The sequence below is a fragment of the Durio zibethinus genome, chromosome 27 (genome assembly GCF_047325235.1).
Source record: "Durio zibethinus cultivar Kanyao isolate XHJ-2024 chromosome 27, ASM4732523v1, whole genome shotgun sequence".
In the NCBI taxonomy this organism is placed as follows: domain Eukaryota; kingdom Viridiplantae; phylum Streptophyta; class Magnoliopsida; order Malvales; family Malvaceae; genus Durio; species Durio zibethinus.
The window spans coordinates 1,333,988-1,360,647 of NC_143188.1; the positions used below are offsets into that span (position 1 = coordinate 1,333,988).

Consider the following 26,660-nt stretch of genomic DNA (forward strand, 5'->3'; position numbering starts at 1 on the left):
ATTTATTTATAAAACAAAATGTTTTTACAGATAGCAGTGTATATAATTTTACTGAAGATTACCGAACTTTACTATATTCATCATCTATCCTTTTAATCAATAAATATTGAATTATTGTTTATAATCATTTATTAAGTTTAATAAATAAACAAATCAAAAACGAAATTTGTTAATAAAATATTAGTAAAAAATTATGTTCATTTATATTTTCGAATGTAAACGAATTAAATATGAACAAATTATTATATTTATAATATATTTATTTAATTAATAAATATTATAATATTATTCATAATTATTTATTAAATTTAGTAAAAGAACATCAACAAATGAAAATAAAAATAAAAATTAAATCTATTTTCGAACTGTTTGACGTCCTGTTCTTCAATGAAAACTAGCTGTAGAATAGTTAAAATCCATTTTCTAGCCATTTAAAATGAGGGGTGGAAATAAAATAATAAGTGGGAATAAATTAACATATAAATTAAAAAGTAAAATGATGATAGAATTCTCAGATATTTTGTGCCTAATTAAAATATTTGTAACCCTAATTAAATTAACATAAAGCACATTACTGCTCATATCTGCCTTCAATCTATTTTATTGAAAGAAAAAAAAATTATGGGCTCTGAATTGAGGTTTCAGCTAATCGCTACTACAACAAGGGCATTAATTTATCCTTAGAAGCAACAGTTGAGGAAAGAGAAGGCTGATACATTGTCAAAGCCTAGTAGTCATTTCATATGCAACATGAGGAGCTCTGGTTTTTCAATAAACTGTTTCCATTCGTTGCAAAATCTTGCAACTGTTGCTCCATCCAGAACTCTGTGATCTGCACCTATGTTAATCTGAGGAGGATAATATCATGTCAGATATCTTCAGATTGTTACATCTCACCGAAGATTAATCTTATGGTAGTTTTATACGAAAGATATACTAGCATAAACTGTTGGATAAATGAAAAGAAAATACGTAAATTGGAGCTTACAGTCATGATTGAGGCAGGATAAACATTTCCATCATCTGCCCATTGTGGAAGTTTCTGTATTCTACCCATTGCAATGATGGCTACTTCAGGCAAGTTGAGAATTGGGGCACCAAACTTTCCACCGATGGCTCCGATATTGCTTAGTGTTATTGTTCCACCAGATATGTCAGTTGGACTTAGCTTGTTGTCCAGTGCCAGTTGTTGTAACCGCGAAAGTTCCTTGGTTATCTAAATGTATAACAGAGTAAAGAAAAGCACAGTTGAGAAGAATCATCTGTGAGGTATGGCAGAAGGAAATGCAGAAACAGTTAACTATCTTCAACTCAGAGCACCATAATTATGAAGAATACGGAAAGGGTTTGGCGGAGGGGGGTATTGAAGCAGCAGGAGAACAATAAATATTACGCTTCAATTATTAAGGAAGAGGATTGGAGAGAGGGAAGTTAAAAGAGTTACAATCCCTAAATAGATGAGAAGTCAAACATTACAAACCTCCAAGATAGAAAGAGACTGAACATTCTTTATGTTTGGCACCACTAAGCCGTATGGAGTGGCCATGGCAATTCCAATGTTATGGGAACCTAAAATAATCACAGAGAATAAAAATGATTATTGTCAGGAGAATGGAGGGAGAGAAGCAACCAAGACTATGATATAATGGATAAAACCACTCAAAATGATAGCAGGCTGTCACTGATTAACACGTTTTCTTGGAAGCAATTGGTATTTGTCGACACCTGAAACGTAGAAACATGTTCATAGTGGAAACAGCGATGCATGTGTACATTCAACTTCTGGACATATTTGTGTGTATCCTCTGATCAAAATAGCACATGTTGGTAACATACCGTTTTGGTAATCAGAAGAAAACAAGGAGCCAAGTAAAAGCAAGAATAAGTATACAAACCTCTAAGGATTATTTCAAGTGACTCTTCGTTGAAGCAACTATTCACCATGGGATATTTGTTCAAGGCCATTGAAAGTGACTTTATCAATACTGGAAGGAATGTGAACTTTATACCAGGCTCAGTATTGTTTGTTTGAAAAGATGCTTTAAGTTCTGCAAGTGTATCACAGTTAATCTCTTCTACATAATGAAAATGTGGAACTTTGGCAGCCACAGACATTGTTTTAACCATTGTTCGCTGGAATCCCCTGAAAAAAGAAGAAAAAAACAAAGCATCATTAGCATGCTTTTGACTCCAACTAAATTGATCAGCCTGCCAATAATTATCTTCCAGAAATAGGCAAGACCTTGCATTTAACCATTTTATACCACAGAAAGAACATAAGACTATCATCAGCAATTTCATAATAGCTTCAGGACAGCATAGAAAAGGGAGATAATTTCATCCGATCGATTGCAATTTTGTTTGCACATTTTGCTAACATCTTATTGCCGCTTATGAATGCTACCTGCAGTGCCTCTCAAGTCAAACTGCAAGCTCAGCATTTTAAATTAAAGTTACAGCTCTACAGCTAATTGTGCACACATGATTGCAAGCAGTCATTGCATGATGTTCCTTTTAACTGATTATCATCATAGGGACTATAAATTAGGCTATTTATTAATCCTGATAATCATATTTAGGTGATATAAATCCCACTAAATCCCAGAATTTAAAATATATGTATATCCATATACAATACCTTAGGGGAACTATTGTATCTTCATAGTTCCCTGCCACTTGAGCTGACACTTGTGAAGAATTATTTTCTACATGTAACAGCTTTCCAAGATCAGCACTAGCAGTAACTGATGGTTCTTTGATGATGCCTTTCTGGATCGCAAATTTAAGCACATCTTCTTTCAATACCCTGCCATCTTTTCCACTTCCTTGGACATCATTTATGTTTATACCATGTTCTTTTGCAAGGTTCCGAACAGCGGGTGTGGATAGGGCTTCGACAGTACTTTCTTTGTTCAGTTTAGCATCAACTTGTTTTGCATTTTCCAAATTAAGAATGATTATTGGTGGAACCTGAGTTTCCTCAACAGCCATCTTAAGAAGAGTTTCTCCAACCTGCAATTTTTATTAAACTTGGAAGCATTAATATCCATCCTTGTCTCGTATGAATTGATGGTGGAAAGGGCATAAATAATAACTTACAAGGATGAAACTAGATAATCACAGACACAAACATATGAATTGGAGCTCTTCATTTCACAAATAAATTCAAGTTCAAAACATTCCTATCTCACTATCACATCATTAGAAAATCAGAAATTCAAAGGAACCATATATTTTTTGAGTTCAGAAGTCAAATTTTATATGATAGAAGTGTGGTTTAAAGCTTATAATACACTTTCTAGCAACCTTACATATTGGACAAGGCTTTCAATTCTGCAGAGCCACAATAAACTACCATCATAATCAACATGAGAATTAACTGACAAGCTCAAAACCAGCGGTCAATTCTTACCTTTACGATGCTACCAGGAACATGGAGAATGTAAGCAACTCTCCCTTTGTAACGACTTGTAATTTCAATCGTTGCTTTGTCGCTTTGAACTTCACAAAGTGGTTGAAACTCTTCAACTTCATCACCCTAACCAGAACAAAACTATCAAATTAAAGATTTCAATGGAATTTTCATTAGAATTTGAATTAAACCAAGAAAACAGAACATGAATCAAACCATTAAAGGTCAACATGACTCACCTCTTGAACAAACCACTTAAGAAGTTCGCATTCAGCAATACCTTCGCCGGTTTGTGCCAATGGCACATCAACCATTCCATTCATAGGAAGATCAGCCACAGCATTACTCGAAAACTGACATCTATTTACCAAATATGGAATATTGAACTACAATAAATAAAAACAAAAACAAAATTTTTTAATCAAATTATTTAACAATAAACCTAGCAATTTAAAATACAATATCATGACTCGAGATGAACACAATAAAAAAAAAGCACAAATATGACACGATTTAAAATTTTAATAATAATTATACATGAGTTTACCAAAACAAAAATACACATTTTATATATTATCATATATGGACACCAATATACGAATTTCAATATTTTACACATCATAAATACAAGAATCGTCAAGTTTATTTAACAATTAACACAAATAATAGAATTACAAATTTAACGAAACTACTATCAATTTAGCAACTAATTCATATGGAGTAAAAAAGAAATTTGAATTTGAACAGCAATTGAGTACATGAACAAGAACTCACACTGTGAGGCTTATTGCTTAATGAAAACGCCGTATTAACGCAGTTGGAGAAGTGACGTTTGCACTCCTCCGCCGGCTCTACCGCCGGCACCGGAGATGAAAGTGAAGACATGTGAGGACAAAGCCATCGCCGACCGTTGTTCCAGGTTCTCTTTTGTAAAATCCTCCTGCCGATCATAATTCTCCGGCGTTACTTTTTTTGCTTAAAATTTTCTTCGAAAAAAGTTTTTTTTTTTTAAGTAAAGGATATATTTAGGCACTGTTTGCTTGAGAGTTCGGACAAAAGATTGCGTTTTCTTCTAATCTAAACTCAGCATAATATTGGAAGATGAGAGTGACTCAGAGCTGAGTTGTATTAAGTATCTCATTAATAATTTTCATGTAAAGCAAAAAAAAATAAATAAATAAAAGGTAACAACCAGAATTAGACTTAAATTTCTTTGTTATAAATTTATTTATCTATCTATAATATGTAATTTATTTATGACATTATTAAAAGACAACGGAGGCGGCGACGGGTAGATGTTTTGTGGGCTTGGGCAAGGAACCAAGGCTTTGGAAAAATGGCTATACTAACCAAAAAATGGACTCGATCCAACACAAAATGAATAGACTAAGAACTTGCCCACCATTTCATCAACACCACGAAACTTATCCAAAACAAACCAATTTTCACACGTAGTTGAACAACTCCGTTTAAGAATTCAAAGTTTGATTCAATTTATTTATATATTTATTTTAAAATTTTAATAAATTTGTGATTCAAATTTACTATCGACGATCATTTTTTTATTTTTAAACTTATATTTTTATGTATAAAAAAATAAGCTCATCTCACTCCCATTTTATCTTATCAAGAATAATAATATTAATAATGTATTTGAATTTTTTTTGTTGGTTGCTACAAGCAAAAAATTTGAAAGTAAATAAACTGTTCAGTCTCTCAAGTCAGAATAAGATATGTCGTATCTAACAGTTTAAAATAAGTTACGATAAGTTATGCATTTAAGATTACCTTAATAAATAACCACCGACAATACTCGAATCCAAAATATTATCGTCGAAAAAAATAACTTTAATCGATTAAATCAATCACTTGTTGATATAATATATCTGAATATTTAACTTAAGTGATTAATATATGATTTTTTGCATATCATCATCAAATTCGAATTTTCTTTTATACGAGTTCAAAAAAGCCAAAAAAATTGGTTTTTGTGAATAAAAACTTGATGTGGATTTACATATTGTGTGATATTTTAGTTATATTACTATGTTTTTTTTCTTTGATGGAAGAAGATACAACAACAAAACATTGGGAATCCTTTTTAGGATAGGAATATCACTAAGGAATAGTTAAAAAGAATTCAATAATTTTCACGAATCATTAAAGTTTGCTCTCTTTTCCTTCCTTTCTAGCTTTATATTCTTTATTGTTTCTCTCTTTTCCTTTTAGTTTGTAAAGATTGATAATTTAAAATATATATAAAAATAAAATATAAATATAATATAATTTAAAATTTTAATAATTATTATATATATAATAAAATAAAAAATAAATTTTATATTTTTATTTTGATAATAATTATAACATATAATTTTCGTATAAAATATAATATAAATATATTAATTTTAATATTTTATATAATATAAATACATAAATTTATCAGATCTATCTATCTCTTTTTATTTTTATCTCTCCTCCTTTCAAATAAAATATTCTTTACTTTTTCTATTGAAAATTAAATTAAAGTTATTCTTGAATTCTTGCGTAACAATTTAAACTTAAAATCAAGTAGATATTCAACAATCAACATTATATCAAATTAACATTAGCTTTTTATTGTTATATTTATGTGCCCATTTAGCACGAAAAAATTATATAAATTTTTTTTTTAAATTATATTATTAAATTTGAAATTCAAATTTTAATATTTATAATTTTTTTTATATTATGAATATATATATATATATAAGCAAAAAGTTCTCTTTCAATCAAAAAATCGTTTATGGCAAAAAAAAAAAATGAAAGAGAAGATGACAAGAAAGAAAGATAAGCATGATTTGAGTAACCTGATTAGAACTGATGTGATGCAAAGCATTAGCATAACCCCATACTTTTTTCTAGTATGATAAAGTAGACTTGAAGCTTGAAATTAAAACCTCCAAAATCAAAGAAGAAAAGACAGTCTTTGGCATGAACTGCACAAAAGAAACAAGCTTGATGAGCTTATTTTCTTCTAAAACTAGGGTTTACATTTAGGAATATAATGAACCATACAGGATTTATTTTGATCTATATTAAAAATATATTTAATAAATGAGAAATTTTCACATACATTTTATGTGATTTGCAACTTTTTTACCTATAGTTTTTGTGAATTTTTTATTTATTTATCATCTTGAGATTCATTTTCTTTATAAAAAAAAAAAGGATAACAACATTAAAAATCAAGCATAATTTAATAAAATTATAAAATTATCTTCATTTTTAATTTTTAACTCACAGAATTATAAATAAAAAAATTTCACAAAAAATAAAAATAATAATTGCAAACCACAAAAGGTGAACGTAAAGTTTCCTTTTATTTATGCCACCCTATGTTTGTTAAAGTAATTTGTTCACTAGCTAGGGTGGTCTAGTAATTAAAAAAAAATGTGCTTTTTTTTTTTCGAGGGGGCGAAGCCTATTACAAAGAAGAGGGAAGAAAGTTTGATTGAAATTAAATTTTAATATTTTTTTAAAGATTTTTGTGATCATTAAATCACGAAGAAAGATGATAATATCAAAAAGCTGTTAATACATTATCTAAAATCTCAAAATTTTGGCAGAAATTAGATTAGTGATAGGCCATAGATTAACTATTTTATTTTCTATTTTTATATATTTTTTAAAAATTTTAATAATAATTAAATATATTCAAATATTTGATTCAATGATATTTAATTGTAATTTTATATATTATTTAAAAATTGTGCTAGTTGCATATTTCTCTTTTTAATAAAAAGTTAGTAACTAATCAAAATTTTGGAATCCTTTTTTAATATGTAACAAGAGATCTAAGTTTTTTTTAGTAAATAATTTTGATCACACTTGGTTTTGTTTCGTCGATTTTGTTTTTTTTTTTTTACTTTTGGTTACTTGTTTCATATTTTTAGTTTATAAAAGTATCAACTGAACAAATGATTTAAAAATTCATAAAAAAAATTAACTCTTGGTTACTGACTCTAATAAACCCATTAAAATCTTCAAAACAATATATATATATATGTTGAAAATATCTAATATGAAAGAGTAAAATCCTGAGCTTTAAAGACACTAGCACCTTTTTTAGGATTCATAAATCTTTTTTAATAAATTTTTTTAATTATAATTATAATAATTTTTATTAGTATTTTTAATCTTATTATTCATCCAAATAATTTTTTCATGATACTTTATTTATTGAAATCCTCTCTCCCTAAAAAAAACCCTTAAATTTTTTTTATGTTTCTCTCAAACATCTCCATCACCTTTTTTAAGTTTGTTCCCAAATCCCCATCTGTGTGTACCTTTTTAGTTCGAATGCAAGTATCTTATTAGACAAACTCCTTGCCTAGTCCCCATCACCCTAGGACTTCTTTGTTTCTTTTCTTGTTTGCTTGCTTTGACACTATTTATAAAGGGTTATATGGGTTGGAAGAATTAAAGAAAATTAAAAGTTAATTAAAATTGCAATTAGAATGGAACTAATTAACCTATAATGAATAAATTTAATTGATACCTTATCTATAAATTTTTATTGATACTACTCGTGAATGCAAAAATTTTTAAGGAGATATGATACAATTTTTTTTTATAAATAAAAATGAAATTTAAAGATTAAAAAAATTATAAATAAGGTTGTTAATTTTATCAACACTTGATAAAAAATTTGATTTTCTATCTAAATAAAGTTGAGTATTATATTGTGAGGATGTGAATAGAGATAGGTATAATTTTAAATTTTTTACCGAATATGACGATAAAGACAGGTAATATAAGAGCCATCCCAAACCCATACCCGTATTTGTACCATACTTTAAATATGTATATATATTTATATATATTTAAAAATTACGTAAATATGTAAGATAAAAATTTTTAAAAAGCTAAAAAAATATATTTTTTTAGTTTTTATTTAAAAAAAAAAAGATATGGTTAAGGTAATTATCCATATCTATTAAATATTGACAAAGATGAATATGAAAATAAATTTAAAATATTCGTTGGATATACATATAGAGATAGATATAATATAAAAATCTAACAATAAAAATAAAGAATACTCTATTTATCTTATACTTTTTATTGACATCTCTAATTATAAATATTAAAATTAAAATTTTATATTTATTAAATAATATCTCTAAAATATAGTTATATGGATTTTTAAATGAGACATTTTATTTTGATTTATAAGATTATTATTATTATTTTTTAAATGAAGTTAATTGAACAAAACTCATGTCCCAAACGAAGACATGTCGTGTCAACCTCAAATTGGGCCATGATTCTTCGATTTGTTTTGGCATGGGAGCCCCATTGTCCTATCATTCTCAAACAATCAAGAGTGGCCCAAAAGCTCCTCATGATTCATCCCCTCCAACAAAATTGTCAAATCAGGGATGGGACCCAAACTGACTTGTTAGTAGCAAGCAATTTTGGACCCACCTAAACAATTCCAATGTTTCCTTTGTCTCATCTTTAAAGTACATGAACAAAAGGATGGTAAATAAATAAATAATTAATTAATTAATTAAATATCTTTTTCTCACTTTAAAGTGCATGGATTGAAAAATAAAAAAGTATATCATATTGTACTAAGATGAAATTTAAAAGTAAGAATGAAATATTCTTATATTTTATGAATAAATTGTTTTTTGAATAACCACTAGATTTATTGATAATTAATATCTATGAAGAAATTACGAAATTCTAATTTCAAGTATAAATGTAAGAATAGGATAAGGAAATGGGAAGTCCTATTTTTTAATGAAGTGAGATTTTAGATAGGGGAATGCTTGGATTTAATTAAATCTAAAATTATATTATAATATTTTAAATTAAAGTTTAATTTAATTGATTTATACGATTATTTTTAAAAGATGACATATAATAAAATTTAAATTTTAATATTTATAATTTTTTTAATTCTTAAATTATGAATTATTTTATAAAAAAATAAATTATATTATTTTTAATGAAAATTATAATAAAAATTCGAAACTGACAACAATTGTTCATTAAAAAAAAATAAAGGAGGTGATTGATTATTTTTGTTCTCATTGTTTTCTTAGTTTAAATTATCAAATCAAATGGTATAAACTAAGTAAAATTTTGTGAGGATCCTATGAATGTTTGCATATAATAAATTTCATTTATCATAGATATTGCACCTACCATTATTTGTTGGATTGGTGTATACAAATCTTGGTATTTATAACTAGGTTTTAAATCTACCAATGGTCAACATTTAATGAAGGATAAACATAATATGATTTATCTTCTTCTTGCTTGGACCACAACCTAGTCTATCCATATACTATATGTAAACTATAACAAAAGTCATCTAAATTAGAATATTTCAACTCTCCACATATTTATTTTTAATTTATCTATGCAAAAAAAAAAAAAAAAGGGAGAATTCGTATTATACTTTCGAATCCAAAACCCAAAATTTGACTTCTTATGTATAAAAAAATTTTATTTTTTTTTAAATTTCTTGTGTTTGTAAATACTCATTAAAATTTTGATAACGAGTGCATTACTTTAAAATCAACAAAATTTTTATAATAATATAATTAATGTATTGTTTTATTTTAAAATTTGGTGAGAGTTTAATATTAAGTAATATTTTTAAAAAATAAAATTTTAATTAATATTCACACGTTTTTATAAACATTGGTTAACCAAAATTTTTTTTCTAATTATTAGTATCACAATTACTAATTTTCATGGCTCTTATCTATCAAATTAAGAAAGTAGAAGTATTAATTTAAATAACAATAATTGAGTTTAGATTTGAATTTTATCATATTTTTAGTATGAAATAATTAAATTTAAATATTAATTTTAATAAAATTTATTCAATTTAAATATTTTATAAATTTTTTTAATAATAATAATAATTATTATTATTATTTTTTTTAATTTCATCAAAATTAATTTTATTATTCATCTAAACCAAAAGAATATTAGTAAAGAGCATTATTAATAAATTAATGTGAGAAAGATGAATTAATACGGCGGGACAGGTGGCAACGTTGCCACTCTGCACTGTCGGTGTAGATTTTTTTGTAAAAAAAAAAAAGAGAAAAAGAAATGATGGGATCAATTTTGTGTTAATATAAAATTTTATATTTTATATTTATATTATTTTAATATTATATCATCTATCATATTTTAAATTATTAAATTTTATTAAATAATCACAGGTCAGCCTACTCCTAGAAGTCCCATCCGGCGAAAGTAGCCCATCGATAGAGCCATAAGGCACAATGTATATCTTTTCATCACTTTTAACTATTTTAGAATTTTTCCCTTTTTCTATAAATTCAAAAAACAATTTCTTTATCGTTTGCGACTCAACGCTCGTTGTGAAGAGGACGATAATCCAATCCGATGTCAACCGATTTCGATTCGATCTTATTTTATAAAATTGATTTTTTTTTAATTTGAGTTTTGGATAAGATTGAATTGGATTCAAATTTTAAGTAAATTTGATTTGATTTGATTTGATATTATATAAATAATTATTTTTTAATTAATTATTTAATTATATATATTTATATAATAATATTTTTAAATATTTATATTTTAAAAATAATATTTTATTAATTTTAAATCAAATCAAGCATTGTTTATATAATATCGAATCGAAATCGGATTCGAATATAAAAAAATAAAAATAAATTTAAATATAATCGAATTTGAATTTAATAATACATAAAATCAGATCGAGCTCGTCCCAATTATGAATGTTTAATTTAGGAGTCTATTGGTATTATATGTGTTTTATATTTTATAATTTTGAATATTTTATTTTATTTTTAATTTATTGAATTTGAAAACATATTGAAATAAAATATTTTTGTTTTAAAAATATAAAAAGACAAATGTGCAAAAGAAGGTGGTTAAAACTTTAAGCTCTATTTATTATTAATAATATAACAATATAAATATAATAATAGTTATTAATATATTATTAATATAATATTTATATAATAAAATATTATTTTATTAATATAATAATTATAATATCACTGTAACAATTTAATTATAATTTTTGTAAACAGTGTCTGCGCGATAACAATATAAAATTGTTTCAAAAAAACTGAAAATACTATTTTTCTGTTTTCAACAATTTACAAAACTTTCGAAACTTTTGCTTTCAATTTTCAAAAATAAAAAACAAAAACAACTTACCAAACATATTTTTGTTTTCAATTTAAAAAAAAAAAAAACTAAAAATGAAAACAAAAAAAAATAGAAACGTTAACAAATGACCCCTTAAATACTTACTTTATTTTTTATATATAACATGGTAAGAGATTGAATCTTCGATATTAAGATGAAGAGTATAATATTTTATTATCAAATCACATAATTATTATCTTTTAATTTTTTTTTAATTTGCTTGTCTTTTATGTGGATTAGGGTTAATTGTATATGTGAATATAAATGTACTTTCTTAGACAAAATTTGTATATATTTTCATATATATATTTATGCAATAAAAATGAAGCAATAATAATTTTTTTATTTGGGAAAAAATGAAAATTTAAACAGTGAAAACATGAATTAATTACTGAACTAAATATTCGAATATGCACAATAATAATATTTTTTGAACACTTTTAGACATTTGTAAAAAAAAAAAAATTAAGTGATTTTCTTATGTTATAGAAAAAGTAAAAAAAATGAAAAATTAAAATTAAAATTTTTGTGGTGTTCATGGTATATCCCAAGAAGAATATTGAGATCTATATCTAATATATGCTATTAGGTATAAAATAATTGATCAACTTTGAAAATTAATTCACATGAAGATGAAAATATATATTAAATTTGATAACTTTCATATTATATATATAATTACATATTAGTGTTTGACCATAGGTTTCATTACTTGTTAGTTAAAATCTTCATTTTTCTTTTTCATGATAGTTCACATATGATTTTTTTTTTTAAATTTTCTTGTAGGCAATTTCTTTTCTTTAATGTCAATGGTGCAATATTAATTGAAGAATATACAAGAAGATTTTGCTATACATAATTAGGTTATCTTCTATAAAAAATTAGCAATTATAAAAGCTTGCAATTTTAATTATCAAAATTTTTTTAATTAATTAAGCCGTCATGATTGGAGGTATAAATGATACATTAATACTCGCAAGCTACTCGGGTTCGATTAGAAAAAAACTCAAATTCGGTTCGATTATTATTGAGTCGAGCTTGAGCTTGAGTAACTCGACTTATCGATCGAATCGAATTCGAGTATTCTTATATCCGACTCGAGTAGTTCGTGATCCTAATCGAGTTTTTATATTTAAATATATATTTTTTTATTTTAATTAATAAAATATTTCGAATTCGAGTTCGAACTTGAGCATAAATAATCTAACTCTTGTCGAATATATGAATCAAATTTATTTTTACATATTAATCGAACGAGCTCGAATAGTTCGAATTCAATCACGAATCGAGCTCGAACTTGAAAAATAAAGTTTGATCGAGTATCGAATCGTGAGTTGTGAGTGGAGCTCGAATCCGAGCTTTTCACTGTATCGACTCGATTCGGCTCGATTATACCCTTAATCATGATATTTTATTCATCTATGTATCATTTTTTTTTTCGCGAAGATAATGAACTGGGGTGGGGAAGATTGGAGAATTTCACCTAGATATGGAAATGTTCATTGCTTATATGCTTTTCTTTTTTTGTCCTACTCTCAAAAATAATTGAAAATCACATCATTTGGTAGTTCAAAGAATAAATTCTTGAAAGGTGGTGTTTTAATGCTCCTTTCTTTGTTTTTGGTAAAGTGTTGTTTTAGGGTTTATCTTGTTGCAATAAAGCTAGGCTGCATAGATAGCTTATGTTTCTTAATGGAGGCTTAAATCTTTATATTTGTTTTCCCTTTTCATTTTTTTTTATCTTGCATGATTTTGCAAACAATAATCAAAGCCAAAATCATGGGTTGTTATATGATTAATTTAAGTTAAGATCGTCAGAAAAGAAAATTAAATTCTAACAAAACATATTGTATTGTATTTTTCTTTTGAATATATGAAAATTTTGAGGTGTTCCAATTTGAACCATCTGATTTTTTTTGTTGGGTGATGTTTGCATTAAAAAAAAAAAAAAAAAGAAGCTTTTGATTATGATTGGTTTCAATTGCAATAAATTTTTTGATGAAGGTTCCCTTGCATGATTTTGTAAAAGGTTTGTAATTAGCTGCCAAAGCCTCAAAGCCAATGCCACTTGTATTTTGAAAAAGTTCACAGTCTCATGCATGCAAATGCAAATAAATAAATTAATCAAATTGATTGAATGGATAAAAATTAAATATTTTTATAAAGTATATTTAAATTTGATTTTTATTATTAATAATTCTTTTGTAATAAAAATTGTAGTTAAAATTTTTGGTACGTCCTAATTTTAAAATAAGATAATCCATCTTCATGTAATCTTTGTAAGGAAAAGCAAATAAATATGCAATAAAAGAACTTCTCTTGAATATTACTCCTTGATTAATATATGTATCGAGTGTGTTTAATTAATGATATAATAAACTCAATTATAAGTATGAAAGCGTAAAAGAATTCAAACCCAAACTTAATCTAACGTGTTTTCCGGAGTTAAAAAAAAAAAGAATTGAGTAGTAATAAAATAATAATAATGAAAGTACAAATAAGCAGAAACAAACAAAAAATAAAGAAAAAAAAGAAAAAAAAATGGAAACTAAATTAGAGGGATACGTGGCAGTTAAAAGCACTAGACGTCAAATCGTCCTTGTTACTGCTCTTTTATTCTTATAGCTCTGAGGGCCCACCCCCATCTTTCTCTCTATTTATTTTTCTCAAAATTTTTTGTTTTCATTGACCAAACCCTAAAGCCCAAGCCCCTTCTCCCCCTCTCCCTGATAAGCAGAAGAAAAGAAGAGAATGAAACATGGTGGGATTAAGTGTAGTTTTGGAGAATCAAAAGAGTAATATAATTAGTAAGAACACGACACAAGTTATTAGCAAAACAACTATGTCAATCAACAACAACAACACCAGAAGCAAAGTTTTTTCTTCCTCTTCTCAGTTAAACTACGCAGTTCCTGCTTTTCTTGAACAATGCGTTCTTTGCAAACGGAAACTCTTACCTGGAAACGACATCTACATGTACAAGTAATTTTCTTCCCTTTTTTCCTTTTTTTCTTTTTTTTTTTTTTTTTGCTTTGGTTTAACCCTTTTCACTGTTTCTTGATATGAACTGTCATGTGACTGATTTGGGTGTTTTGGGGTAGAGGGGACAAGGCTTTTTGTAGCGTGGAGTGTAGGTGCAGGCAAATTTTCATGGACGAAGAGGAGAGTTTAAGGAAAGAGAACTGTTCTATGGCTGCCATTAAACCTTCAACTTCTTCTTCTTCAGCTTCTTCAGCTTCTTCTTCAGCTTCTCGCCACCAACGCAAAACTGCAAGAAACCGAGCAGGTGGTTTTGCTTATTGAGAAGAAAAACGAGCAGCCAAGAACTGAAAATTGGTTTTTCATTTAGTTTTTGTTTTGTTTCAACTGTGGTTTCTAATTTACCCTTGGCTAATTTTGTAATGGCAATCTCATCGTCTGTCATTTTGCTTCCTAGAATAAAGCCAAAAGGGCTTTTTCAATTATTTTTCCGCACCAACGAGAGGTTGGTTCAATTAGTACCATTGTTTTGTTTTGCTCGATGCGAGTGATTTTAAATTCGAATTTAATCAATATTTTGCTTGATGTTTGCTTGATGTGAATGATTTTAGATTCAAATTTAATTAATAAATTTTTATTAAAATCATATTGAATGTATGATATGTAATAATTATTTTTTAAATCATCAAATATGATATATTTTTTTCTCATCAACGAAAGATTAATTCAATTAGTATCATTATTTTACTTAATATGAGTGATTTTAAATTTAAATTTAATTAATAATTTTTTATTAAAATTATATCGAATATGATATATAATCATTATTTTTTAAGTTATCATATTCTACATATTTTATATCATAAAGTTTTTGTGACGATTAAGGGCATTTCTGGTATTTTAGATAATGTTTAACCCTTGATTAAATTTAATCCCATTTTGGTAATTTTATTTGACAGACAAAAAAGAAAAAAACAAACCTAAAAAGGCTCATAAGAGTAATCATTTTATTGGGACCATAAAACAATATTCGTTTGTTGTGTTCCAAAACGACAATATTTCATTAATGATGTCAACCGAGTTAACCTGATAATTATGGAAAAATATATAATTAAAATGTATTATTTTTTAATTTTTTATTAAATTTAAAAACATTTTTAAATAATATTTTAATTATCTTTAATTAATGTCTATAAATATCAGTTAATCCGTTAATCGAACATTTTTATTTTATTGTTTAGGGAATAAAGAATTAGTACTTCTAGCGGATAACAATGTTTACGGATCATTAATTTGTTTTAAAATCTAAAAAAATTATTGAATAAAAATTTAATAATTATTTAAATTTATGATATTTTATTATAATTATTCAAATCTTGAATTTTTTTATTTCAGATTAATTGATTTCTTAAATATTTATTTTTATCTTAATTAAGTTTTGATTAGAAGAAAATTAATAGTAATAGTTAATCAATTTTAGTTTAATAAAGATTTAATCGATGAAAATAAATATTTGAGAATTTAATTGATTATAATAAAATAATAAAAATTTGGATGATTAATAAATTTTTATTTAAAGGTATTTTTAACCATTTAACCAAAATTTGTGTGTTTCTTCAAATTACCCATTCCTCCATTTGTCCATTTATTTTTTTTTAAGATTTGATCAATTAGTGTTTATAATAAGCCTTGGATTAACGAGTGCTTATAAATATTTATTAAAACAATTAAACATCAATAATCATGTGATTTATGGGTGAATTATTGAATTTTTAGTTTAATAATTAAAAATTAATTTTTTTCTTTTGCCAAAACTAAAAAAAAAAAATTTTAATTTTATTTTTAAAATATTTTTTTTAATATATCATTCTCATCATGTTTAAAAGTATACAACACATTGAATTCAAATTTTAACGTAATTAATTTATATAATTATTTTTAAAAATAATATCTATTAAATTTTAATTTTAATACTTCTAACATTTTTTTATCTCGATATTATGATTTTTAAATAAAAATAATAATGCATTAATTATATATTTTTATAAATTTTTTTATCTAAAATTTTTTTATTTTTAAAAATCATTTTGAATATTGATTAATTCGAAATCAAATCGAATAGACTCGTAAAAAAGATAAATTTTTTTTAATTTATTTTTTTATTTATAATACTCAAAACTAAAATTTTATTAAAAAAAATTAAATTTTTTATCATTCATATCAATAAACAATAAAATATATTTTTATAAATATATCCTTTTAAGTTAAATGTATATAGACACTTACCATTTTCATATTGAAACAAAAGTGTTTTGGGGTGCGTTTGTCGGTTTGCAGCAAAATAGTAAAGCTGCCTGAAGAAATTGAGTGTTTTTCTTTTTTTTTTTCAAAGCTTTTGAAGTGCTTTCTTTTTAATTCATGGGTACCCACTGTTTTCATGGGGGCGCATCTTTAGTACTGGGACACGTAGATGTGCGTTAATGACACGTAACACTTGTCAATTGGACATATTTTAAAATTTATTTGCTTTTTTAATAATTGAATAATTGTGATGTTGAATTAATCTGACCTGTCTTTCGATGTATATAAAATGTCGGAGACACTCAAAGGTTATTCAAATTGGTAAGAAAATAAGTTTTTTTATCAATTAAGTTTCAATTTTAATTTTAAATGCACAAAATCAATAGAAAAAGATACATTTTTAAAATTGTCTGAAGATGAAATCATACTTAAACAAGATAAAAATATAGATAAAATCATATTGTTTGGTTTAATTTGAATTATTTGTTTACTATGAATCAAATTTAAATAATAAATATATATTAAATTTAGATTTAATTATGAATCGAAAACTAAAAAATTGAAAAAAAATAATTGAATCGAATTATATACTTTTATATATATTTTTAAAATTTTTATAAAATAAAAATAATAATTTTATATTAAAATCTACTTAAATACATTAAATTTTTATATTAAAATAATATATAAAAATGAAAAAATTAAAAGTTGATAAATTAAATTGAACTAAATAGATAAAATTTAGTTCGAATAGTATGAATGTTCAAATTGGATTCAAATAAGATTTTATAAATTCTTAATATTATATAATATCTGAAAGAATTAAACTAAATTTGATTCAATTCAAACCGTTATTAACTTTAACGCAAATCAAATCGTAAAGAAGGAAAAATTAAAGCAAAAAAACAAGCTATGAATAAATGAAATAGAAAAAAAAAGAATGATCTTTTTAGTTATATGAGAGAAAATATGATATTTGTACATGAAAAAGATGATATAGTTTGATCTAGGTGATTTGACCCGATATAGTATTGGTCTAATATGACTAGAGGTGTAAATGATATATTAGTACTCGTAAGCTATTGGAATTCAATTCAAATAAAACTCGAATTTAGTTTGATTATTATCGAGTCAAGCTTAAGCTTGAATACCTTGACTCATTGATCGAGTTAAGTTCGAGCATTCTTATCCTCGATTCAAGCAGCTCACGAGCTTAATCAAGTTTTTATATTTAAATATATTTTTATTATTTTAATTAATAAAATATATTAAATTCAAACTTGAGCTCCAGTACAAATAATCAAGCTTTTATTGAATATAAGAATCAAACTTATTTTTATATATTAATTGAGCGAGCTTGAGTAGCTTTATTTCTATCTTGTGTTAAGTTCGAACTAAAAAAATAAAATTTAATCAAGTTCAAGTTGAGTTTTAAGCATCAAATTTTGAATCAAGCTCGAGCTTAATATTACATTAGTTTGAACTCGATCGATTATATACCTATATCTGACGTGGCTTTAAAATAATTTATGCTTATTAAAAAAAGTGTTTTTGGGTGCCTTTGTAGCAAAATAGCAAAGTTGCCTTAGGAATTTGAGTTTTTTATTTTTTATTTTTTTAAGCTTTTGAAGTGTTTTCATTTTAATTCATGGGTACCCACTGTATTCATAGGGCACATCTTTAGTACTAGGGAAAGGTAGATGTTTTTTACACTATGTTTGGATATATATATATATATATATATGTATAAAGGAAAGGAAAAGAAAAGAGAAAAAAGCTTTTTAAAAGAAAAAAAATAGTACATATACTCTTTATATGGATAGTCAAAATTAATAATAAAAAAAAAGAATTCTAACAACCATTGTTTGGATAAATAATAAAAAAGAAATGAAATAATTCATTATGATTTTTTTTCAATTATAACATTTTTTTTTTATAAAATAACATATAATATACAAATATATCTTTTTACTACGTAATTTGTATAAACAAATCTTTTAAAATAAAATTAAACATATTTAATATGGTAAGATATATTAGTTAGTTATTAATTTACTCTTAATTTTATATTTATTTCAGTGTTTTAATTTATCTTGATTATAATTTAGTTTGTTTTATTGCTAAGACTAAAGAAATTATAAAATATTTATAAACTACGATATTATATAAAATACTTATAAAGAAAAATTATTTTTGTAGGAAGTGTTAGTTATATAATCAAATATAATGTTATAATAAAAATATGAATATAATAATTTTTTAATAAAAATAAATATTTTCAACTTTATTTTCCTTAGCTTTTCCCCTAAATTGGTGTATTAAAAAAATGAGGATTACAAAAGAAATCAAAAGTTATTGAGTTTTTATCTTTTTTTTTTCCTTTAAATTAAAAATTTATCAAAACAAATGAAGGATTTTTCTATTTTCATTACTTTCTTTTATTTTCCTTTTCTTTCATTTCCTTCATTTCAATCCAAACATAGGGTTAATAACAATAACACTTGTCAATTGGGCATATTTTAGAATTTATTTGGTTTTTAAATAATTGGATAATTGTTAATATTGAATTAATATGAGATCTCTTTTTAATTAAATTGGCAAGAAAATGATTTTTTTTTGTTAATTAAGTCTCAATTTTAATTTTAAATGCGTAAAATTGATGTAAAAAAAATATTTTATTTGAAATTTTTTGAAGATGGAATCAAATCCGACAAAGAATACGGATGATTTGTTGTTATTATTGTTGAAAATTGATTTAAGGACAAACATATGAGAAAAAAAGAGAAAGACATTAAGACAAAAGTTTAAAGTTGACTCGATGTTTATGTTTCAACGCTTAACTTAAAGTGTGAAAAAAGAAAAGAAAAGCAAAAATTAAGCTAAAAATAAATGAATGAAAAATTAGTAATTTTTTTTTTTTGTTATTCAAGAAAAAAACATATATGAAAAGATGATGTAGTCGAATCTAAATGATTTGATTTGATGTAGTATTGGTCCGATTTGACATAACCTTAAATAATTAGATAATTGGTAATGTTGAATTAATATGATATCTCTTTTTAGTTAAATTAGTAAGAAAAATTTTTTTTTTTGTCAATCAAGTTTTAATTTTAATTCTAAATACATAAAATTGATGTAAAACGATATATTTTTGAGATGATCTAAAGATAAAATCAAATCCAACAGAGAATATAGATGATTTATTATTGTTATTATTGAAAATTGATTTGAAGACAAACATATAAAAAAAAAAGAAAGACATAAAGACAAAGATCAACAATTAATTCGATATTTATGTTTTAACTTTCAAATTACAAGTGTGAAGATAGAAAAGGAAAGCAAAGAACAAGCTAAGAATAAATGGAGAAAAAATTAGTCTTCAAAACTTAAATGAAGATTTTTTGGTAAAATTTGTAAAATTTTCATCTAAAAACGATTAAATAAAAGTTAAAATAAAAAATTAAAATTAAAAATAATAAATTCAAAGATTTATAATGTGTGTAAAATTTGAAAATTTTTTAATAAATTTTAATATATAATTTTATATAGATATTTTTAATAAAAATATTAAAAAAATTTTATTGTTAAATAAATATCAATCAAATTTGAATTATAAATAATTTTTTAATAATTTTTTATATATTATTGATTTTCATATCAAATTTTATCAATTTATAAATTTTAATTTTTTATTAAAATTTTTATTAAATTATTTTTAAAAAATTATAAATTTTACCTACATAATTTTATATAAATTTTTTACTAGATGGGATTATCCTTTTTCTTAAGTAGGTTGATGTCTACATCCAAAAATTTAGGTCAAGCATAAAAGGAATATTTCTAATCATTTTATCCACGTCAGATCGACGTAAAAGATAATAATATCCTTAGGGTTGAAATCGTGTAAAAGACGATTATAACCTCATGGCGTAAAATATCTAGATCACTTGAAAATATCTTCCATGCATGCAATCTTTAACACCATTAATGCTTAAGAAAAAGTTTAAGCTATTAGTTAATTATAGTATAAACATTTTGAAACTCTCTCATTTTGATATGCTAACGAAGGAAATGTGTAAGAGTGAAGAATCACCTTGGTGATTAGGTGAGCCAAAAATTGCATAAATGATCCAATAGGATGGAGTGAAACTTACGAATTATGTCGATACGAAAATATAAAATATATTTTTTATTTCATTAAATTTATATATAATTATTACGAAAATTTTAAATTATATTATTTTTGTATTTTTTTTATATCTTATCACGTATTATATTTTAAATTTACAGATCTACAATGGAATAATACAAAAGAGGGAACAAGAGGAGTCCCAATGTGTCACTCAATTGAGGGGAAAAAGAAAAAAAAGGTGAAAAAGGTGAGGGAAAAAGGTATAAACAGTTTGGGGTTAAAATCAGTGAGAAAGTTAGGTGCAAAAGATTGAACATCAAAGAATAAGATTTGGACCATAGTCCATAGGATCTTATACTTTTCTATGTGCCACTGTCCATGCAGCTTAGACAAAAATGGAACCATAGAGAAAAATTAAAAAAGAATGAGAGAAGGTACTAACTGGGAATAAAATCATAGGGTTTGCAACTTACTTGTCTTTATGCTCTCTGCTATAGTCCACTAAATCTTCCCTTGGAAAGGGACAGTTAGGTCCTTGGCTTTTCCCTTTCTTTTTTCTCCAATCTCTCGTCCAAAATACAAAAAAAATCATTCAATCAAAGTGGACTTCCAATTCTTGATCAAACATGTTCCTGGATTATAAGAAAACCTAGGATTAGAGTTGGTAAAATCTTCGAATTCAAGTTTATTCGAACCTAATTAAAAACATGTTAAAATAATTGATCACTCGATTATGATTGTATTGTTAAAATATTCATTTAAGTAAATATTTTTTTTTACACTCTTACAGGTATGCAATGTTGGGGGAAAATTAAACTAAAAATGGGTTTGGTTAGTAAATGATTTTGCACCAGAAGGATTCTCTCGTCTTAATTGTGCAAAGGACTGTGCATGTGATTAAAAGATTCTTTTGTATCAAGGACAAACACTGATTGGCCATTGAAGAAATTAATAGCTGAGGTAGGAACTCGGAGCTGAAAGACAAGCAATGAAATGAAGAGCCAGAGATCTTGTTGGGATTTTCAGCAAGCCTTATCCAATAGGAAAAGGGAAAACCCAAGTAGGGAGATTTTGTTTGAGAAAGAGTCATTGGTTAAGGGATTTTCCACTCTCTAGTTTTGTGCCCAAAAAACAGTGTTTGGTACTAAGGTTAGCAATCCAACACGTCCGATTCGATCTTATAAAATTAATTTAAAATTAAAAAATTAAATTTTGAATAAAGTATCCCTTTTGAAAAAAATCAAAATCGAATTTAATATAAATCAACCCCAACTCAACTCAACATATATAATATATATTTTTTATTATTTATTTAATTTTATATTTATATTTAAAAATTATATTTATATTAAAAATAATATTTTATTATTTTTAATCAAATGATTATAATTTTATACATATACAAATAAATTAAACATAAAAATAATATTTTAATATCAAATCAGATTTCAATACTTAATATATAATATCGGATAAAGTTCAGCAGGACAAAAAGATAGCCATCCCGACCGGTTCCATCTATACATGCTACAAGTTTTTACTACTCGGTACTCACCGTCACTTGATCACAATTTCAGCAGGTATCAACAGACAAAAAGACCTAGTTTCTCTTTTGAATTTGAAGGGCATCTGGATCATCTTTTTAATACTTACATTGACACGGTCACAAGCTGATTTGTTTAACTTGTCCTGCTGTAAGGTGATGGTCGAAATTTCCGAGGGTTATTAGAATTAGATACCTGCAGGATGCAGCTTTATCCCACTACCTGACATGAATTTAACATGAAAATTTTTCATATTTTTTTACAGGCATTTAACACGACTAGAAGTACATAATGAATAAGGCCGAAGAAACCAATAGGCAGAAGACCGTAATTGACAATTCATGGTTCAAAACCAGTTCAGGTGAATAAAATATACAAGTTGGGCACAAGAATATTAGGACAGAGCATTCACATTAAAGCAGGTTTTCATTTAATATATACAGTTGCTAACCACAGCCAGCATAAGTAAAAGCCTCCGACATCACGATCATCATGAACATCACCCTTCATCAACATATCAACGTGATTAACCAGATTTGAAGAGCAAAACTGCTTTTTGATCTAAATAGAAATACACAAAGTGGTTGGTCTCATGCGTTACATATGAACCTGCATCAAAATTCAAGAAATCAATACTAACGCAACATAAATTTGAAATTTAAACCCAATTTTAGCTCTAATTTGTTTTCACATAAGCACAAGAAGATCGCAAAGGTAGCAAGATAATAAATGTAGTTCCATCTAGAACCGGTTTAAGACCTGAAAACTGGAAGTAAATTTTCATGCAACATAGAAATTCAAAAGAAAAAAGTTCTAATCTATGTTTATAGAACAAGCATTACAACTGCAAATGCACTTCATGGATGTACATTACTGAGTACCAGTGAGAGCAAAAATAGCCTAGATACAGACATTTAAAGGATTAATGAGAACTAATAGAGTAAGTATAGCGCTATCAGTGCAAGTTTAGGAATATTGGTAATTTATCCAGGTTATGAATACCATGAGACAGTCTGCACTGAGGATTACATAATCTGGAACGAGCAAGGTGCTGTGCCCCAAAGAGAATATGGTTGGGTTAAGCTACCAATGCCTTCCCAAGATTGTAGCAGACAAAATCAGGTGACGTTTAAGAAGAATTAAAACTGCATCTTTCAAAACAGCACAATAATTTGTCAACCAGAGAACATGTCCGCAAAAAATTATACGATGAAGAGGGTGAATAGCAATTAGATTGTAGTAATATGAAATGAGCAAAGCGCTACATGAATTAATTTCTAACATAGTACTCTTACATGCTTCAAATGTATGTAATATACACTTCAATTGTACAATGTGTTTTTTTTTAGTAATGAGCATCTGATCGAAAATGTAAGAAATAAGTGGTTAATGACTGAAAAAGGTGTAATCATATACTGAAGGCAGCTAAAATTCCATGAAGTCAGAACACAAGGCAATTTAGTTTGTCCAACGGTTAAGCAGCTTATCATATGTTTCACTTAAGTTATGGTTAAAAGAGGATTAATCATCTTCAGGCAAATAAAAACGTAGCTAAAATGATAGTAAATAGAGTCTTGTATAAAAAGAGGCAAGCACCTCCGTTTCAAATTCAGCACTCAAACACTACACAAAATAAGATAAAAGACTTTTCCATCTGGCCTTGCATTTTTAGCACTGAAACTTTTTTCATTTGGTATGTATGGAGGTCTCCTGGCGTTGGGTTATTCAAAGGGATATATAGCCCTATTCCATCCCATGAATCCCATCTTACCCACCCACCCCCCCCCCCCCCATCCTCCCCTTCCTCGAATATGAAGTTTTGATCTTGAAACCTATAAGCTGAAAGTTCCAAGCTCTAACCACTTTGTAATTCAATAGACAAAGATATATTACATCTGATATACAATATGAAATAGATGTCCAACCTTAAATACCATCAACTAAATGTAAACAGGATCAGTAACATGGCCGTTGGAGGTATCAAATAGGTAATTAAACACATAGATGAACCATATTAGCCTGTGTGACTAAATCCAAGCACAGCCTTGGCCATACTCAACCATTATGAAACCCCCTTTGTGAAATCAAGTAAGATAATGAAAAATACGAACAAAATATACAACCGGTACAAACTGCGTATGAGTTAGCATTAAGAATTTGTTTTAAGCGGTGTCAATAAAGTTGAGATCCTTGATTGAATATAAAAGTTACTAGTCCTTCATCAATAACCCGATGGAGTTGTTCCTTTCATCAAGAGCAATCAATCAACTAAAAACATTTGAGATCTTAACCTAGAAATTTGATAACAATGGAAAAACTAGTCACCTTAGACTCCAAAAACAGAAGGCCTAAGCTTGACACAATCCAATCTAACATCTATAGCATTAATGATAGCTAATATTCATTGAAATTATATCTCATTTAAGCCTAGATCTACTCTGATTTCAACTAAAACAACAGCATCACATAAAAGAAATTATTTGCACAGCATAAGTAAATCAAATCTAAATGGAAAATTGGATTACCAAAATTGCGACCAACAATGCAATGCCAAGTGGGTCCATGTCTCTTATCGAATTCCTTCTTTATGTGCTCTGCTACATCTTTCTCAACATTGTGCTTCTCAAATGCCTAATCAAAATCCCAGAAGGAGAAAGCCACTCGAAGTAAAAAAATTTACGATATTTACCAACAAACCAAGGCAAAATGAAAATACCCAGAAACGAAATCGAATAAAAAACCATAGAAAACGACACTGGATCGAGTAAAAATGGAAGCTTGAGAGGAAGAGAAAGAGAGCTAACGAAGATGGCTATATTGACAGCTTCTTTTTGCATGTCGTCTTTCATGTCGGCGCTTTTGATGATGACTTTCTTGGCTGGTGAAGTAGCCGACTCGGCAGAAAGAGCCGGAGATAGCTTCCGTTCGTCGGTTGTCGGTTTCACCGTCAGAGCTCCGTTGACGCTTCTCTTTGCTTGTTCAGTGCTCATTTTTTTGGACTTCTTTCTTTTTTTCTTTTAATTTACCAACCAAAAAAGAAAGGAAGAGAGAAGAGAAACCATACGAAGAGAGACTCACTTTCTCTCTCTTTCTCTGTCTCTTCTCCTCCTGTTTCAAGTGGTGAATGACCTGTAATTGTACCGTCAAGTTGATTTTGATACGGTAGCTTCTGTTCACACACATTTTTTTCTTGGATATTTCGAATTGGATTTTATTTTTTATTTTTTAAATTATAAATTATAAATTTTGATTTAAATTTGAATCAAAATTTTTATAAAATTTGATTCAAAATAAATTTTATCAATTTTATTTTGATTCATTAATTTTTAAATTTTAAATTTTTATTTTTTAAATATTATTTTATTATAATTTAAATAAATTTAAATATAAAATAATTGTTTTATTTTATAAAAATTTTAAAAATATATAAAAATTAATAAAAATATATAATTCGATTTAATTTAATTTTTTATTTTTATTTAAAATTTAATTCAAATTTAATATATATTTAATATTTAAATTTAATTCAAATCAAATAAAAAAATTCAATTGAAACTAAACACTATTATTTTGAATTAATTTTTTATTTTTTATTTATTTTTTCACTCTTATCCACATACAATTACTATTTACACCGTAATTCAAGATCGAAAAATTAATTTTTGCTCGTAACACTTCATAATTACATTTTTTATTTTCTCTTAACACTCTTTACACTCATTTTTTCATATTCTTTATTGATTTTCAATTAATCTAATCCCTCAAACCCTAATCCAAAAATCAAAGTTTCAAAGTTAATTACGTCCCCATATTTCAAATTAGAGATAAGTTACCTTTAATTTTGATAGATTTTGATTAAGTGTTAAATAAATAAAAATATTAGATGAAATATTTGATAAAAATTATGAATTTGAAAAATATAAATCTAATCGCTTTTTAAAGTTTTCTTAAATACAAATTTTTAGAAAATATAAATCCAAAAATTCGAAAAAATTTTGTAAAATACAAATTCAAAAATTAAATAGAAGAAGAAGTAAAAGTAAGTGTAAAAGACTGAAAAATAATTGATCACAAATTAATT

General features: G+C 25.9%; 3 protein-coding genes across 5 annotated transcripts; 1 reads left to right on the top strand and 2 right to left on the bottom strand.

The window, feature by feature from the left end:
* Positions 1-450: 450 nt before the first annotated feature.
* BCE2 (2-oxoacid dehydrogenases acyltransferase family protein) lies at positions 451-4,526 on the bottom strand. Of its 3 annotated transcripts, none has more exons than XM_022866955.2 (8): positions 4,187-4,526; positions 3,652-3,798; positions 3,413-3,538; positions 2,639-3,012; positions 1,896-2,143; positions 1,481-1,569; positions 989-1,216; positions 451-848 (listed from the first exon to the last, which is right to left on the bottom strand). In XM_022866955.2, the coding sequence occupies exons 1-8, from the start codon at positions 4,361-4,363 to the stop codon at positions 735-737; spliced, it is 1,503 nt and encodes a 500-aa protein (XP_022722690.2). In that variant the 5' UTR covers positions 4,364-4,526; the 3' UTR covers positions 451-734. The 3 variants fall into 3 exon arrangements, 2 of the variants coding, with proteins under 2 accessions (XP_022722690.2, XP_089612295.1); XR_016334583.1 differs by lacking the exon at positions 451-848 and adding an exon at positions 1,657-1,805 and having other exon boundaries at positions 1,192-1,216; XM_089756169.1 differs by lacking the exons at positions 451-848; positions 989-1,216 and having other exon boundaries at positions 1,514-1,805.
* A 9,784-nt stretch (positions 4,527-14,310) lies between these two features.
* Positions 14,311-15,187, top strand: LOC111279826 (FCS-Like Zinc finger 15-like). Its single transcript, XM_022866880.2, has 2 exons — positions 14,311-14,605; positions 14,725-15,187. Exons 1-2 carry the CDS (start codon positions 14,382-14,384, stop codon positions 14,924-14,926), a joined length of 426 nt encoding a protein of 141 aa, XP_022722615.2. The 5' UTR covers positions 14,311-14,381; the 3' UTR covers positions 14,927-15,187.
* A 7,624-nt stretch (positions 15,188-22,811) lies between these two features.
* On the bottom strand, positions 22,812-25,707 carry LOC111280128 (uncharacterized). The gene is made up of 3 exons (XM_022867301.2): positions 25,384-25,707; positions 25,105-25,210; positions 22,812-23,188 (listed from the first exon to the last, which is right to left on the bottom strand). Exons 1-3 carry the CDS (start codon positions 25,567-25,569, stop codon positions 23,106-23,108), a joined length of 375 nt encoding a protein of 124 aa, XP_022723036.2. The 5' UTR covers positions 25,570-25,707; the 3' UTR covers positions 22,812-23,105.
* Positions 25,708-26,660: the final 953 nt, after the last annotated feature.